The 14024-nt window shown below is 42.0% G+C and overlaps 1 protein-coding gene across 1 annotated transcript in view; it reads left to right on the top strand.

Moving 5' to 3' along the window:
• Positions 1 to 10400, top strand: part of vwc2 (von Willebrand factor C domain containing 2) — a 49924-nt gene extending 39524 nt beyond the window's left edge. Inside the window, exon 4 of the mRNA XM_015008512.2 lies at positions 8387 to 10400. Within this exon, the coding sequence (XP_014863998.2) occupies positions 8387 to 8529 (143 nt within the window). The 3' untranslated portion in view covers positions 8530 to 10400. The remainder of the gene's footprint in view (positions 1 to 8386) is intronic.
• Positions 10401 to 14024: the final 3624 nt, after the last annotated feature.

Genomic DNA, 14024 nt, shown 5'->3' with positions numbered 1-14024 from the left:
AAGATCTTCCTGCACTTGTGACTGTCTTTTCCTGCAGAAGTCCAGAGCGCCATGTAGAGATGGGCGATCTCATATTAATGAAGCGATGACATAAAGGTGGGCGTGAAAGGAGCAGCAGAATGATGGGGTGACAGAGTAAGCACAATAATGTCAGATCCATGCATTAATTATCATAAATGAGTCCTGCAGCCTCTGGAATGAACTTGGTGTTTATCCTGCAGGATTACAAGATTATTTTTTCTCTCTCCTAACACATCCTTGACCTGAGCATCTTTTCTTGTGCCAAACCCAGCTAATGATGATGAATCAGTAGCGACAGCCGGCCTGTCCACGGGATGACTTGTTATTCAGATAAGCCGCGCTCACGTTCATTTGAAGACTTATAAATGCGTTGGGGCTGGCGTTTTGACGGCCTGCGGCAGACGGCTCAGGCTGATTGATGTGGCCGCTGCGCGCCTTGTGTCGGCCAATGAAACGCTCCGGCTGCAGCTGGAAGACTCCCCATTTATCAGCACTTTAATTATACAAGAGTGGCTGAAGACCCTGTTACTCTAAGAGAAATCGCCATTGTTATGCCATACCTGTTCTGCGAAAGCAATTCACGCTGTGTTGATATTTTGCTGGCCAACTCCAGAGATAATAGATGATTTATTAGCACTTTTCTTCAAAGCCTCCGGCTCTGAACTCGGTGGATTTGTTGATAAAAAACTGCAAATCTCACCAACTGTCTGTCATACAAACAAGACATTTATGTTCCAATTTAGCAGCTTTAGGAAACACTGCTTTGTGTGTGTGTGTGCGCCGGAATGTGTTTTATGGCATGAGAATTAGCACATTATTATGAAGTAGTTGGGAAATTATACATGTTTTCTTTCTATTACAAAGAAAGAAACATTTTAGAAAGTGGAGCAGCGCCTTTTACTCCAATGCCCCTAAATAAAATCCAGTGCATCCGACTGTCTTCGTTATACAACCCCCTCATTGGTTCACCTGAACCATTTAAATTTATTACAAATCCAGATGTTCTGCAGGCTTTCAGAAAATCAGAGAACAAAGAGCTTCATGAAGACCAGCAGAAAGGTCAGAGAGAACGATGAAGGTTAAGTTATAGGACAATATCCTGAGCTTTCAGCGTCTCAGAGCTCGGTAGTGGTAGCATCATGCTGTGGGAAACAACTTCATGTGCTTCCAATGTGCATGAACAGGGGACAGAGATCAGTTAGTCCTGGTTCACAGTTCAGCCCCGTAGGTAGTTCAGTATTTATGGATTTTGCTCTGATGCTCAACTTGATGTATATGAAACTTTATTAGAAATTTCTTTAGATTTATTTCAATTTTAATGGACATGGAGATGGAAAAGAAAGGAGGAAAAAAACGTGGAGAAAAGGTCTAAAGGGAAAGAAAGACAGGAGGAGAGAAAGAAGGGACACAAGTCAAATCTGCCTCTAGACCTGCAGAAAGAGAGAAAACAGAACCAAGAACAAACAACAAACAGCATATTCATTTATAGAATGAATTAAAACATCACTGAAAAATACATAAACTAAGTTGGATGTATTTAGTGGCAACACCAGCTTGTCTTCGTAGAGCATATTCAAAATATTCCAATGGAAATGCAGCTGGGGAACTTGATGAAATGATGAAATGAAGCGACTGGAAAGCTGCCAATCCAGAAATGATGTTTATTTTCTTTATTTATTTTCTGATTGGCTGAACCCAAAGAGCAGATATGTTAGCTTCTGCGCTAGTTATAGGACGTTTCCACTGTTCATATTGATGCATTTTAAGGTACATTTGTTTTTTTTAATCATTAAAATAGGCAGTTTTTCATTTTTATAGGGGGTCTCAAGTATTAAAGGTTTAGTTTTAGTATTTTTCATCTGTTTGATGACAAACTGATTTTTTGTAAAGGCCCTGATGAAGGCCAGCAGCTGAAACTCGCTGGTTTCTCAGTGCTGCAGGAGTTTCTGGCGTCCTCACACTGACATTTTCTTCAGCAGAGGAAGGGAAGCTGTTCAGTTCATAAAACTAAAAACTGGAAAACTACTTCTGTCTGCTGAGCAATTCAGGATTTGGTTGCTTAAGGACTTCCTTCCTGTCCACTCGCTGCATAAAGACAAACACATTTTCCAAAGAGTAAGCAGCAATCAGACGATGCACTCATGTTTCATGCAACAAAAATCCAGTGATTGGTTATGGAAAGAAACGCTGTGAGGAATCAGTGGAGCAGGTCAACTTCTTCCTGCTGTGGTGATTAAACCTCTCTTTGTCTCTGCCTCGTTTTAATCACGTTGCTGCTCTGCGTTCACCAGATGGTCTTTGTGTCAGATCGCTTCTTGAGTTTGTTTCAGGGTTAATCACACATATTGTTCAGCAATGACTAAACAAAACACAATAAATCAAAGGGTAGTCCTGCGTCAGAATGGTCCAGTCAAAGTCTAAACTCCAGTTGGGAATCTTTGGCATCTTTACATATGGAGACTCAGAGCTGTAACTTTAAAGAAAAAGATGGCTTTACAAAGTGTTCATTCAGAAAACTGGATATAAATTGTTTCAGTTACACAAAAATGTGCATAATTTCCCTTTGACTTAACGATGCTCTGCTGTCTGTCATGAAATCCCAATAAGATCCATCGAATTTTCAGTTGCAAAGGGGCAAAAACAGCTCCAAAGGCTTTGCTGCAGCCGCAGTTTTGTTGTTTTGCATTTGTCTTGGCCACATACTGAGCTCTGTTCTTAGCAGCAGCTTCTTAACATCAAAACTTCAATTAGCAAGAGCCAATTTCCTGCAATATAGGAAAAGGAAAAAACAGTCCCCTGGGCTCCACTTCAGAACTTTATTAAAGCGCTGCGCAACACTCCTTAATTTGACTTTTTCTTATGCGCTTTCCAACCTTTAGGTCATTGGAGGATAGAATCCGCCCTCAGCAAGATTTGTGCTTTACTGCTGTGGAACAATGAGTAATTGAAAACCTGTAATGTGTAATCCCAGAACCAAAGCCAGAGCTGGCAGTCGGTTAAAAAATGCTGGAGTTAAACGTTTGAATCCCAGAAAGAGGACGGGATAAATGGTCCTTGAGAATTCAGCGTAATCTCTGTGAATCCCAGATGGATCTCTTCTCCTGCTGGGATCTCAGACTTCGCCTGTAAATATGCTCCGCTGCATAAACCGTGAATGGTCATTCAGCAGTTTGAAGGGCATGGTAATGAAGGCCAATGGAAAATCTATTTTAGGCAGATTCAAGGCCGAGGGATGATTAATTAAGAGAGTAGGGAAACGTGATAAATTTTGTCTTTAAGGGGACCCCAGTGGAAAGATTCCTGCATGTTAGACGTGCTCAGCATCGGTTAGCAGGAAAACAGCTGCTGTGTGAAATGTGCGCCGACTCCAGCAGCTCCCAAACCTTGGATCTGATGTTTCCACTGTTCCTCCTGTCACATTCCTCTAACCAGGATGCTATTATGGGAAGCAATCGATGAACGCTCACATGTGAGAGCCCATTTTCCACTGGAACAAATAAATAAAACAGGGCAGCGTATCCAGCCGGTTGCATGTAGGCTCATTTTTGACGGATATCTTGAATTTTATGAAAAAACATCACAGAACTCGGCAAGAGATCTGACATCTGGAAGTAAAACTAATACAACAACTGAAGATCCTAATTATTAGACTCGTGTCTCTGATCTAGAGTGGGATGTTTCTGGAAATCGAAACTATGTGTCTGGTTTCATACTGTCTTATTTTCCAGCCCATATCGACGTGTTAATGATGGATTTGATAGAAATCTATTTCAGCAGTCGACCTCTCGCCCAGTGATGGCTGGGATGCGCTCCAGCATCCGGCCCACACTGTTGTTGTTTCTCAAACAAAGATGAAGCCAAAATGGAAAAGCTGTGAGTGAGAAACTAAACACAGCATCATCAGTGTCTCACAACATGGTTGCGTCAGCTCACCGAGGTTTCTGCGCGGCTCGGCTTGGCCTCAACCACAGCATTGAGAGTTAATGGTTGACTTTCTGACTGCAAGATGCTGAAGTCCTGACTCTGCACAAGTCTGGGTAATCAGCTGTCGCCCTCTGTGCTTCTTGTTATCCAGACTTTGTGCTGATATGCTGTGCTTGTTTTTCTCAAGATAGCTTCTTGGCCAAACATCTCTACTTTTACCTAGAAGTCAAACATAAGCCAAGCTGCCATATTCATTTCAGAGAGAGGTTTTCTCCTGCTTACCCTTCCTAATAGGTTTTGTCATTAAATTGAAAGCTGCAGCATGTAGAGGCTGAAAGATTTCTGGATTTTTTTTTTATTTTCTAAAAACATTTTGCAGTCTGATCACGTGAAACTGAACACTGGCACCTGTGTTGAAGTTTTCACTCACAATGTTTCTCCTCATAGAATGATTTGCTTTAAAGGCCACTGCTAATGGCTTTGTGTTTACACTCCATATGTAACAGGAAACTTTTAAAATGTTTTCTGCTTGTAATATGATTTGTCAGACATTTCGGCTCACATTTAACTTTAAATAGTTTTGAAATCAGATTGCACAGTGGTACAGATGGCAGTACTGCTGGTGTTTAACTGCATGGAGTTTGCATGCTCTCTCTCTGTGTGTGTGTGTGTGTGTGGGGGTGTGTGTGTGTGTGTGTGTGTGTGTGGGTTCTATCCAGGTACTCTGGTTTCCTCCCACATACAGGCTAACAGATCCGTTTAGTCAGTTTAAATTAAAATCAAGTTTGTTTTTTTAGAAAGTCCGGTTCGTTTGCGAAGGTGTGACTGTGCAGTCAAACTCTGACCTGAACTCTGGTTCGCCTACGATCTCTGTTCAGCTGAAGTGAACGCTGATGCTGTTTGACTACACATGTGAACGCCAAATGGACTGGAAATCACTCCAAAAATAGGAAACGGACTACAGCGCAGGGCATTCTGGGTAAATACAACCAAAACCAACGTGCTAGCCTAGCGTTAGCATGAGAAAGGAAAACAGAAATCCTACAAGCAATAAAATCTGACACTTCATTTTTGCTTCCGTTTGTGAAGGAAGTTGCGCTCAGTGTCTTCGTCAGATGTTTTCATGTCATTCCTTTCAGTGGTTCTTGGTGCAGCGCCCCTGCAGGCGAGGAGGGGAACAGGTTTTCAAAGGGTTTGGTTGGTTTGACTCAGAGCAGAGAGAGAGAGAACCACAGGAGCTGAAAATGGACCAAACGTTGCAGCTTTGGTTCCCAGTAGAACCGAGTCTATCGGGCCATCAGGTGTGAAAACACCCTGAAAGCCTGACTGTTTGGTTAATTGGTCTCTCTGAACTGTCCTCGGGTGTTAGTGTGTATGCTTGCCTGTCTTGTGTCTCTGTGTCGCCCTGTGATGGACTACAGGCCTGTCCAGGGCATCCCTCGCCTCCTGCCAAATGACTGCAAGCGATAAGCGCCAGACCCCAGAGAACCTGCAAGGATAAGCAGGTGTAGATAATGGCTGGATGAATAGTTTCGAAATCGCTGGCGACTGGCAGCAATTGCTTCTCTTAAGTCCTTGCTGATGTCTCCACACTTTAGTGTTGTATGCTCCAGAGTAGCAAAATGTCACAACTCCTGCTCTTAGTTTTTTCACACCTATGGAGAATCATTTAATTATCTAGATTAACTTTCCTTTTAATAACTCGTTGTTTCACATGGTTGATTTTATATTCTGACACGTGAAACTGAACAGAAAGAGGCTGTACTTTGGTTATAATGATGATTTTACTGAATATGAATCTCTTCCAAAGAGAAGTTTGTAAATCTGTTGAATTTAAAACGATTAGCTCTTCCAACAAAAAGTATAACAATGTCTTTAATGCTTTCTGTGGAAGCAGAATGGACTCCTCTGAGCTTTACATTGTGAAAAGAAATCCACGCTCTCGTGTTACGTAGGAAACGGTTAGAAACCTTAGAGCAATTAGCAAGTTATGCGTTCCCAGAAGAGAACTGCATAATATTTTCTACAATTGCTTATCAACTTTAATTTGTGCCTAGTTTAGCTACAAATTGGAGCAAACTGAACATGATGGCTCCTCTTTGTCTCTGCAGGCTCATATCTTGTGTCCTCTCTAAACACAAATCTCTGTCAGTGTGATTGTTGAAAATGTGGCTGATGTAAGTTTGTATTTTCCGGAGCATATCATCTGGTAGAGGCATCAGAAACCTAAACACATGCTGTCAAACAGAAATCTTCTTTCTCATAAAATGTCTTCTTGAATAGCCTCTACATCCGTCAGGAAACACGGAGCGTTTCTCTGGCTCTTCCTCCTCAGAAATATTTTTATCTTTTTACCAATAACCTGTTCTGCACTGAATTCACAGAGCGTGCAGCAGAACGCGACATTGGCTGTTTCTCTGTGATATAAAGAAACTCATTTTATTTGTTTATTACCCACTGGATGTTAAAGTGATCAGAAAAGGCTGCATGTTATTCAGAAGTTCTGCTCACGCATATGCTAAATAATATTGTGCATGGAATATTGCTCTCTGTTTATAAATGCGAGGGTCACATTTTCTTTTACTAAACAGCTGCATTCAAAGACTCTTTGGTTCAGACATTTAGTTTACAAACACTCGTCGCCTGCATGGCAATGAATGTTAATTTGAGGTTATTAACGATTTATTTGAAGAGTCGTTTTTCCTGAGTGGATTAATCAACAAGCTTTAGTGATTTAACAAGGAATGGCTGGCAGGAATGGATTTTCATTCATCCATATGTGGTCAAACCTGTATGTACAGGCTCAAATATATGCAGACATGCATACAAAACGTTGCCATTAAAGAATGTTTACTCCTACTCGGTGTCCATGTTTGAGTGCAACTGGCAGCAGAAAAAGATTTGTTTGTCAGAACTGAACTGGGTCGTATTCAGAGCAAATCCAAGGTACTCTGTGGATATTTAAGATTTATAAAAGTCTTTTGGAGCCATTTCTAAACAACTTTAGATTCTAAGGATGAGACAGAGTAATCACACTCTGATGCGGACCAGAAAAGTGAACTCTGGTCTGGATACAAACCTCAGTCTGGGTTGGGTTAGTGTGAAAGCAAACCGCAGCAGCTGAAACTGGAACAACCTACTGGACTATCAGGTGAAAACACCTCAAGATGTTTTCACACCGTAGTTGCTTAAATGTTTACGAGCAACCCAGGAACTACTGAAGCTCAAGCCTACCATGAATATTAATGTGTTGGGAAACCAGCACCGTCCACAGCGAAGCAGGTTTTAATAGACGTGGAACGAATGAGTGGCAACCAAGAAAAATGCTCTAAAATCTGGTCATTTAGGTTCCACTGACATTGTTTTATCATCAAACGAGACTTAAGACAGATCTGTCCAAGGTGTACACCTGCTGGTCCTTTCAGGATCCAGAAGGAGCTGGTGCCATTTCCAGCGGCCATTGGGTGACATAAATATGTACTAATCTGAGGGTTTCTTCAGAGCATAGGAACACAGTAACGGTTGTCACTCATGGTGGTGGTAGCATCAGGCTGTGGGGCTTTTAGCAGTGGTATTGGTACGTTGCACAAAATGGCTGTATCTGTTGAAAATAAAACTTGCTAAGAGACTTTTACCCAAACACCAGCTGGGGTGTGTGCACATATTTCAGTCTACATGGATAGTTGTGACACATTTGTTCTTCTATAAACTATTCAAATAATTAAAAGCCCAACATAAAAATTTGATTTCTGCGCTGTTGAAGAGAATGGAGTGAAACTAAAGTGAAATAGTCACCGTGTTAATAATGGCAGGTCAGATTTCCTGATACTTTAATATGTTTTGGCTGGTTTACAGAATGAAGAGAAATAACAGAAACATATTATTTCACCCAAAAGTTACAATTTACAGGATGCTTTTATGTCATACTTCACCTGCATCAAGGCTGATGAAACTCTTTGAGCTGGCAGGATGTCAAACCGATCGGCATCCTTCAAGCGACACAAAGAGAGTGGCTTTAAATTGTGATCTGTCCTTACGCCTCTTTTTCAAACATCGGACTTTGTCCTTGGTTGGTCGTACAGCTGAAAGCACAGACGGAGAACCTTTAAAGTGTCTCCAGCACCTGAAAGTAGAAGTATTTTTCCATTTTCATATGCAGAGCTGAAGTAAAAACATGTTAGCTTACAACTCATTATATTTATGCTCATTTACTTTAACCCCAGTTCACTTCCTGCTGCATATTAAACCACAGGAGCTCAGGATATTCATGCATTTTCAGTGCCCTGATTGAAAGTCTGACCTCGATAATGTGACACGGTGCCAGCAACACAAAAGAAACAGATGAAAAATATGCTGGGTCCATTGGAGATTTCATTTTCAAGCACAATACAAAAGCCATTCCTTTTTCACGAGTCTGTCTGTTTCTCTGTACCACTCACAGGGCCCAACTGCTATGCAGACACAGAGGTGATACCAGCCGGGCGAGAGATGAAGATTGATGACTGCACAATCTGCTACTGCACGTATGAGGAGGGCACGTGGCAGATCGAGCGGCAGGCCACCTGCAGTAAAAACGAGTGCTAACAAAGCTAAAGACTGGCACAGGTGAGGAGCGGTGGAGGAGGCAACACCCTCGCCGAACCACATGCACACTCTGGGACTCTCACCCAGTCCACTGATGATCAGGGTCGGACAGCGGCGCGCCAACAATTCAGCATTTATACAGCAGTCACTCCCCAATGACTGAAAATGCTTTTATGAAAGTTTCTAATCTTCACACAGATTATCTATTTATCTATGTCTTAAATTATTTCTGAATATATTCAAAACATAAGGTCATGCTGAACTAGTGAGAAGATATTTTTTATAGTTTCTGTATTTTAATAAGCAATGTACTGGACCAGAGGTCAACAACAACAATAGAATGTACAGAACACACACTCACACACACACAGCTGTCTCTGGAGGTGAAAAACCTCAATGTCTGAACATGTGGTGCCGTCATGACCTGACCCAACACCAGTCCGGTGCTCGTAACGGCGCCTGACCCAATCTGTCCTGAAACCAGTCCAGAACTTACCCCAAACCAGCCCGACGTCCATTCCAACACCAGTCCTCATCACTGACCAGTCCTGATCTTTCCCTACCCTAACCCTGACAACCAGGCCCAACTTCAGTCCGGACTGGCTGAAGTTAGGACTGTCAGCAGCAGAAGTCTCCACACCAGGCCCGGACCCGTCCAACACCACTCTTCACACAATCTTGACAAATGTCCCAACTTTGGTCCTGACTGCGCCGACCACTAGTCCCAGCAGAAACACCTACACCAGACCCAACACCAGTCCAAACACCAGTCCAAACACCAGTCTCTACATCCTTACATTACTAATCTTAAGACCAGTCCCAACATTGGTCCAAGACCAGTAACAACACCTGGAACCCATCCAATCCACTCCTGACACCAGTCTTGACACGTGGCCCAACTTCAGGTCTGACCCGTCCCAGCAGAACTCCCTCCTTCCAGTCTTGACACCACTTCAGACACCGATCCCTCTACCACCAAAGTGCAGACCAGACCATCTTTCTATTACCAAAGATGGCCAAATGTTTGCTGTGTAAGACGACCAGGTTCAAAGTCAATACTGAGAACTGCTAAAGTATTCACACCCCTGAACAGTCCCACATTTTCCCACCTCAGTGTTTTTACTGGAATTTTAAGTGATAGACTAAAACAAAGTCATTTATAGTAGGAACTCTGCATTTGTATCCAACCCCCATTTCCTCTGTGACCCCCAAATAAATCCAGTACCACCAACCTATAAAAGTCACTGGATCAGAGAAGAAAGTCCACCTGTGCGCATTTCTGTTTTAAAATGGTCTAATCAAAGTCCAGGCCTTAATCCAATTGAAAGACAAATGCTTTCTGGCCAATTTGCCAAGAACAGTTATGTCAGGAATCCAGTCTGTAGGTGAGTAAATGTGGTAGCTCAGAGTGGTGAGCTGTCTCACCTGTCAGTGTTTTGACTCGGGGGACTGAGTACACATGCATGTTTCATTTTCCTCCCACTCTACCACCATGTCCTATTTTGTTTTGCTTTCTTGGTCCATCACAAAAATCCCAGTAAACACACTGAAGTTTGTAACATGAAAAACGTGAAACGAAAATCAAAGGTGTGAATACTTTGGCGAAGCAGCGCTGCAGTGAAACGAAACCAGAGGGTAATTCAAAGGGACTCGACTGTTTCTGCTTTTCTTTCATCTTTTCTGGATGTTCAAATGTGCTTTGATTTGAAAGTGCTTTTTTGTATTTCTCTTCGTATTGGTGTTCATGTTTGAAACAAATGCCAATCTGTGCTCTGTAAATGCTCAAATAGTAACTTTTTATAGTCCATGTCGGTGGTGTTTTGTATTGACCGTCTTACAAATGAATAAAAATGTTCCTGCTTTTATTTGAATCATGACTCGTTACTGAGATGGACTGACTGAACCCTTTTTCTGCCAGATATCCCACAGTTCCTGTTAAACGGGACAAATCCGAACAAATCCCCCTCCTCTGGCGTGTACATTTCCCCCGGTTCTGAAGTCCTGGGATGGGATATGTTTGTGTGAAAGCTGCAGGTAAATATTTAATGAGCTGTCGAGAGGATGAGAAGCTACCTGCCGCAGCTTCATTTCCAGCTGCTAGAAGCATCACAGTATAAACAGGAAGATGTTACCGGTGAGAATACTGATTGTCCTGAGCCGCCTCTGGATTTCTGAGTTCGCTAATAAAGGCCAGACAGGAGGCTGCAGCGCCGCTGATTCCAATTTAGTTCAAGGATTTCGACACAGTTGCTTCACATTCTTCCTGCCTTCGTTTTCAATATCGGCTCGTGGAGTAATGAATGCAGCTTGTCGTGGCCGATCGACCGGCAGATCAAAATGAAAATGAATAATTTAAGTTGGGGTTATGAGCAGCCGTGGGCAGGCTGCGGTAAACGGATGCAGGTGTTGTGTTTCTGCCTCTCTGCGCTCTTTGTGTCGCCCCTCTGCCATGTCCAGACCACGCTGTGAAACTCTTTGATTTGGAGGTTGCCAGACAACCGGACGGCTGTGCATCTCCAGCAGCGAGACGTGCCCGTCAGACAGACAGCGGGATCCAGGTAAATAAGCCTGAGTGCATGCTACGCTACGCGACAGGCTCCTTTCAGAACAGCTGGGGGCCGCAGAGCTGTTAAGATCCTCACTCCTCTGCCTCTTTTTACTGTAAGGGCTTCAATCAAAACAAATCCATTCATCCACGCTGTGCAGGACGTGTGCTTGTTTTCCCTCTTATCCTCTTTCTAAAGAGATTTGCTGTGATATTATCTCTGTTTTCATTCATATTGCCAGGATAATGCCTAATTTCCCATGCAGCTCGCCCGCTGAGGGGTAATGGTCCTGCCTGTCCCTGCCCTGGTCATTAACAAGCTGCAGATCAGGACATTTATTATACATTTGAAACCTGACATTAAAACTGTATTAAGAGACGAGGCCATTTCTTTTTTCATTGTCTTCTAGTAGATCAGACTTCATTGTTCCGGTTTGGATGTTGGTGGAGTGAAGGATTTCCACGGTTCCCTCCTGAACCCGATGGTCCCATGAGCCAATCTTGAAAAAGAAGAAGACGATGGATGGATCTCACTGAGGGTCACGTAACTCTCAAAGTTTAAGGGGTCATTTTGTTACCATTTCAAGGAACAACAGCTGTCACTGACTTTGTTTCTCATCCGTTCTTGAGTTAGCTTTTATGGTCTTTTTTCCCCAACTTCCTGTTGTCACAAGGGTTTGTATTTTTTGCAGACAAACGTGACCCAAATCCACGTCTTTTGAACATATCCAACTTTTTTTACTGGAGTCTTAATGACCCGGTTCCTGTCTTTTCACATCCTTTTTATATGTGGAACTAAATCAGATGCATATCTAATTGTTTTCAAAGCGTCTGCATTATATCGGACTTTTACATCATTGATGTGAGACGTATCAAAATTCTGCACCAGCAGAATTCATCGTTGTTTTTTGCAAATTTTGTTGGTGTGTCAGATTTATGTGTGTACCAGAAAAATGCAAATACAAAGGTTCCTTATGGATGTAGAAAAGCAATGCAATTACTTGTGTTTTAAACATTTTCATGCATTAAAATCTAATTAATCATAATTATCACCTTAGTGACCCAGCCATGATTTAAGTTATTAAAAAAGCTCTATCTGTTCTTATTTTGGCATCTAGCAAAAACAGATAATCCTAACTAACCTAAAACTCAAAGCTTTAGAGTGGTCAGACGATGAATATCCGGTTTCAACTTTAAGTTTTTCAAAACTGGATCCGTGGGCAGAAGAAAGCTGTGATTAAGAGAGGATATAGAGTCTGCTCGTCAGAGTCTTTCACTTTGAAACCAAATTCCCAAAGAAGTAGGCATCTAAACTCCATCAAAGACAGGCCATTAATTGGACACATCTGTTGGAAAGGCCCATCAGAGATTAGGCTGGCCTCTCCCAGAGCTGAAACCGTGTAATTAGGCTTCTGCCCCGGCCCGGACAATGCACGCTGCGCGTTCGTATTACAGGAGGTGATGAAATACATTATTCATTTACAGCAATCAGCCAGCCTCTGTCTTTTAAAATTGAGCATCATGTGGAGTAATGCTTGGAGTGGTCAACAATCCAGCCAGCTTCAGAAATAAGATGCAGCAATAAATGTCATGCAGACATAAAGGCCTTTCTGAGTACAGCCAATTCTAAAAAATATATATTTTTAACTACGAAATAAAATAGATGTCTGTAAAGGAACAAAAATATAAATTTTGTTGTTGCAGAACATGTCAGAGGTTGAGCCAGGCGCAACAAAAGATCGAAAAATTCATGAATTTTGATTATGTGAAGGTTATAAAATCAACAGAAGGTTGAGGAAAGATGAAAAAGATGGACCATCTGTCTAAGTGTTCAGAAAGCCGGCATCAGGGATCACATGTATGAGGCGGCATTAGAGCACAGAGCAACACACATCTGTGATGCTGAAAACTATGTGGAAGCTTTGATTAGCATACGCTGTCATCCAGACGTGCTGCTGCAGACATTTCTTGTTCATTTCGACAAGATAAAGTCGAGCCGCTTTCTGTTCTCCACCACAGCATGGCTCCTTAAACAGCTCCAACAGACTCCAGTAAACTCTGAACAGCAGGACGCTGGAATCTAAAAATTGGTGGGCTGGATGTGAGAAAGGTTTCTTTTTTTCCGTTTGGCCTCATGCATCAAAATCCTTCACTTGTTCTCTTCTCTGCTTGTTGTGAAACACAACGCCGGAGGGGCTTCCCGGCCACAGAGGGAACCGTCCTCAGCTCCGGCTGTTTCCTTTGTGTTATCTTTTGAAGTTAAATAGGAGAGTTTCAGAAGAAAAAAAAAAGTTTTTATCAATGATGGAAAAGTAAGTACACCCCAACAATAACCTTTCCTGTTTGAGTTTATCAAGACTTTGGCCTCAATTCTTTCTTTTCTTTTTTGCACAGCTGTTTTAAGGTATTATTGGAGCATTATGAAGAAGTTAAGTTCTGGACTTTGACTAGACCACTGAAATACCCTTGTTGTTTTCTGTTTTCAGCCGTTCTGGAGTAGATTTGCATTTTGTGGTTCATTCTTTTGAAAGTTTAGCTTAGATATCCTCTCTGAAGAGACGAGGCCGTTATGAACAACCCATTCTTCTTCTGTGGTTTTCTAAATTACCTCTTATGAACTTTAACACTTAAATGCAAAGTGAGGCCTGTGGATCTAAAGACAGTGTATTAACTGAATTTGGGGTAAAAGTTAAGTTTTGTTTTCACCCTCCACCAGTTTTTGGTAGAAATGATTTATTTTCCATTTTAACAGGAAGAAGTGCAGATGTTCTTGATCTCATCAGCTCCTCTATTTGCTCGTGCAGCTGAAGATTTTAATCAAACTCTAGAGAAATGACTCTTAGTCTTTTACCAAAGGCAAAAGAGAAATCCTACAACTGCTAACTTCTTATACCACTCCATTTTTGTTTGCAGTTTGTGTCTTCTGAGATTTCTGTGTCGTTTCCTTCAG

The sequence above is a fragment of the Poecilia mexicana genome, unplaced genomic scaffold (genome assembly GCF_051168715.1).
Source record: "Poecilia mexicana isolate PSO_F unplaced genomic scaffold, ASM5116871v1 scaffold_15, whole genome shotgun sequence".
NCBI classification, from domain to species: domain Eukaryota; kingdom Metazoa; phylum Chordata; class Actinopteri; order Cyprinodontiformes; family Poeciliidae; genus Poecilia; species Poecilia mexicana.
The sequence above is the reverse complement of the archived record's forward strand: the minus strand, read 5'-3'. Positions and strand labels throughout refer to the sequence as shown.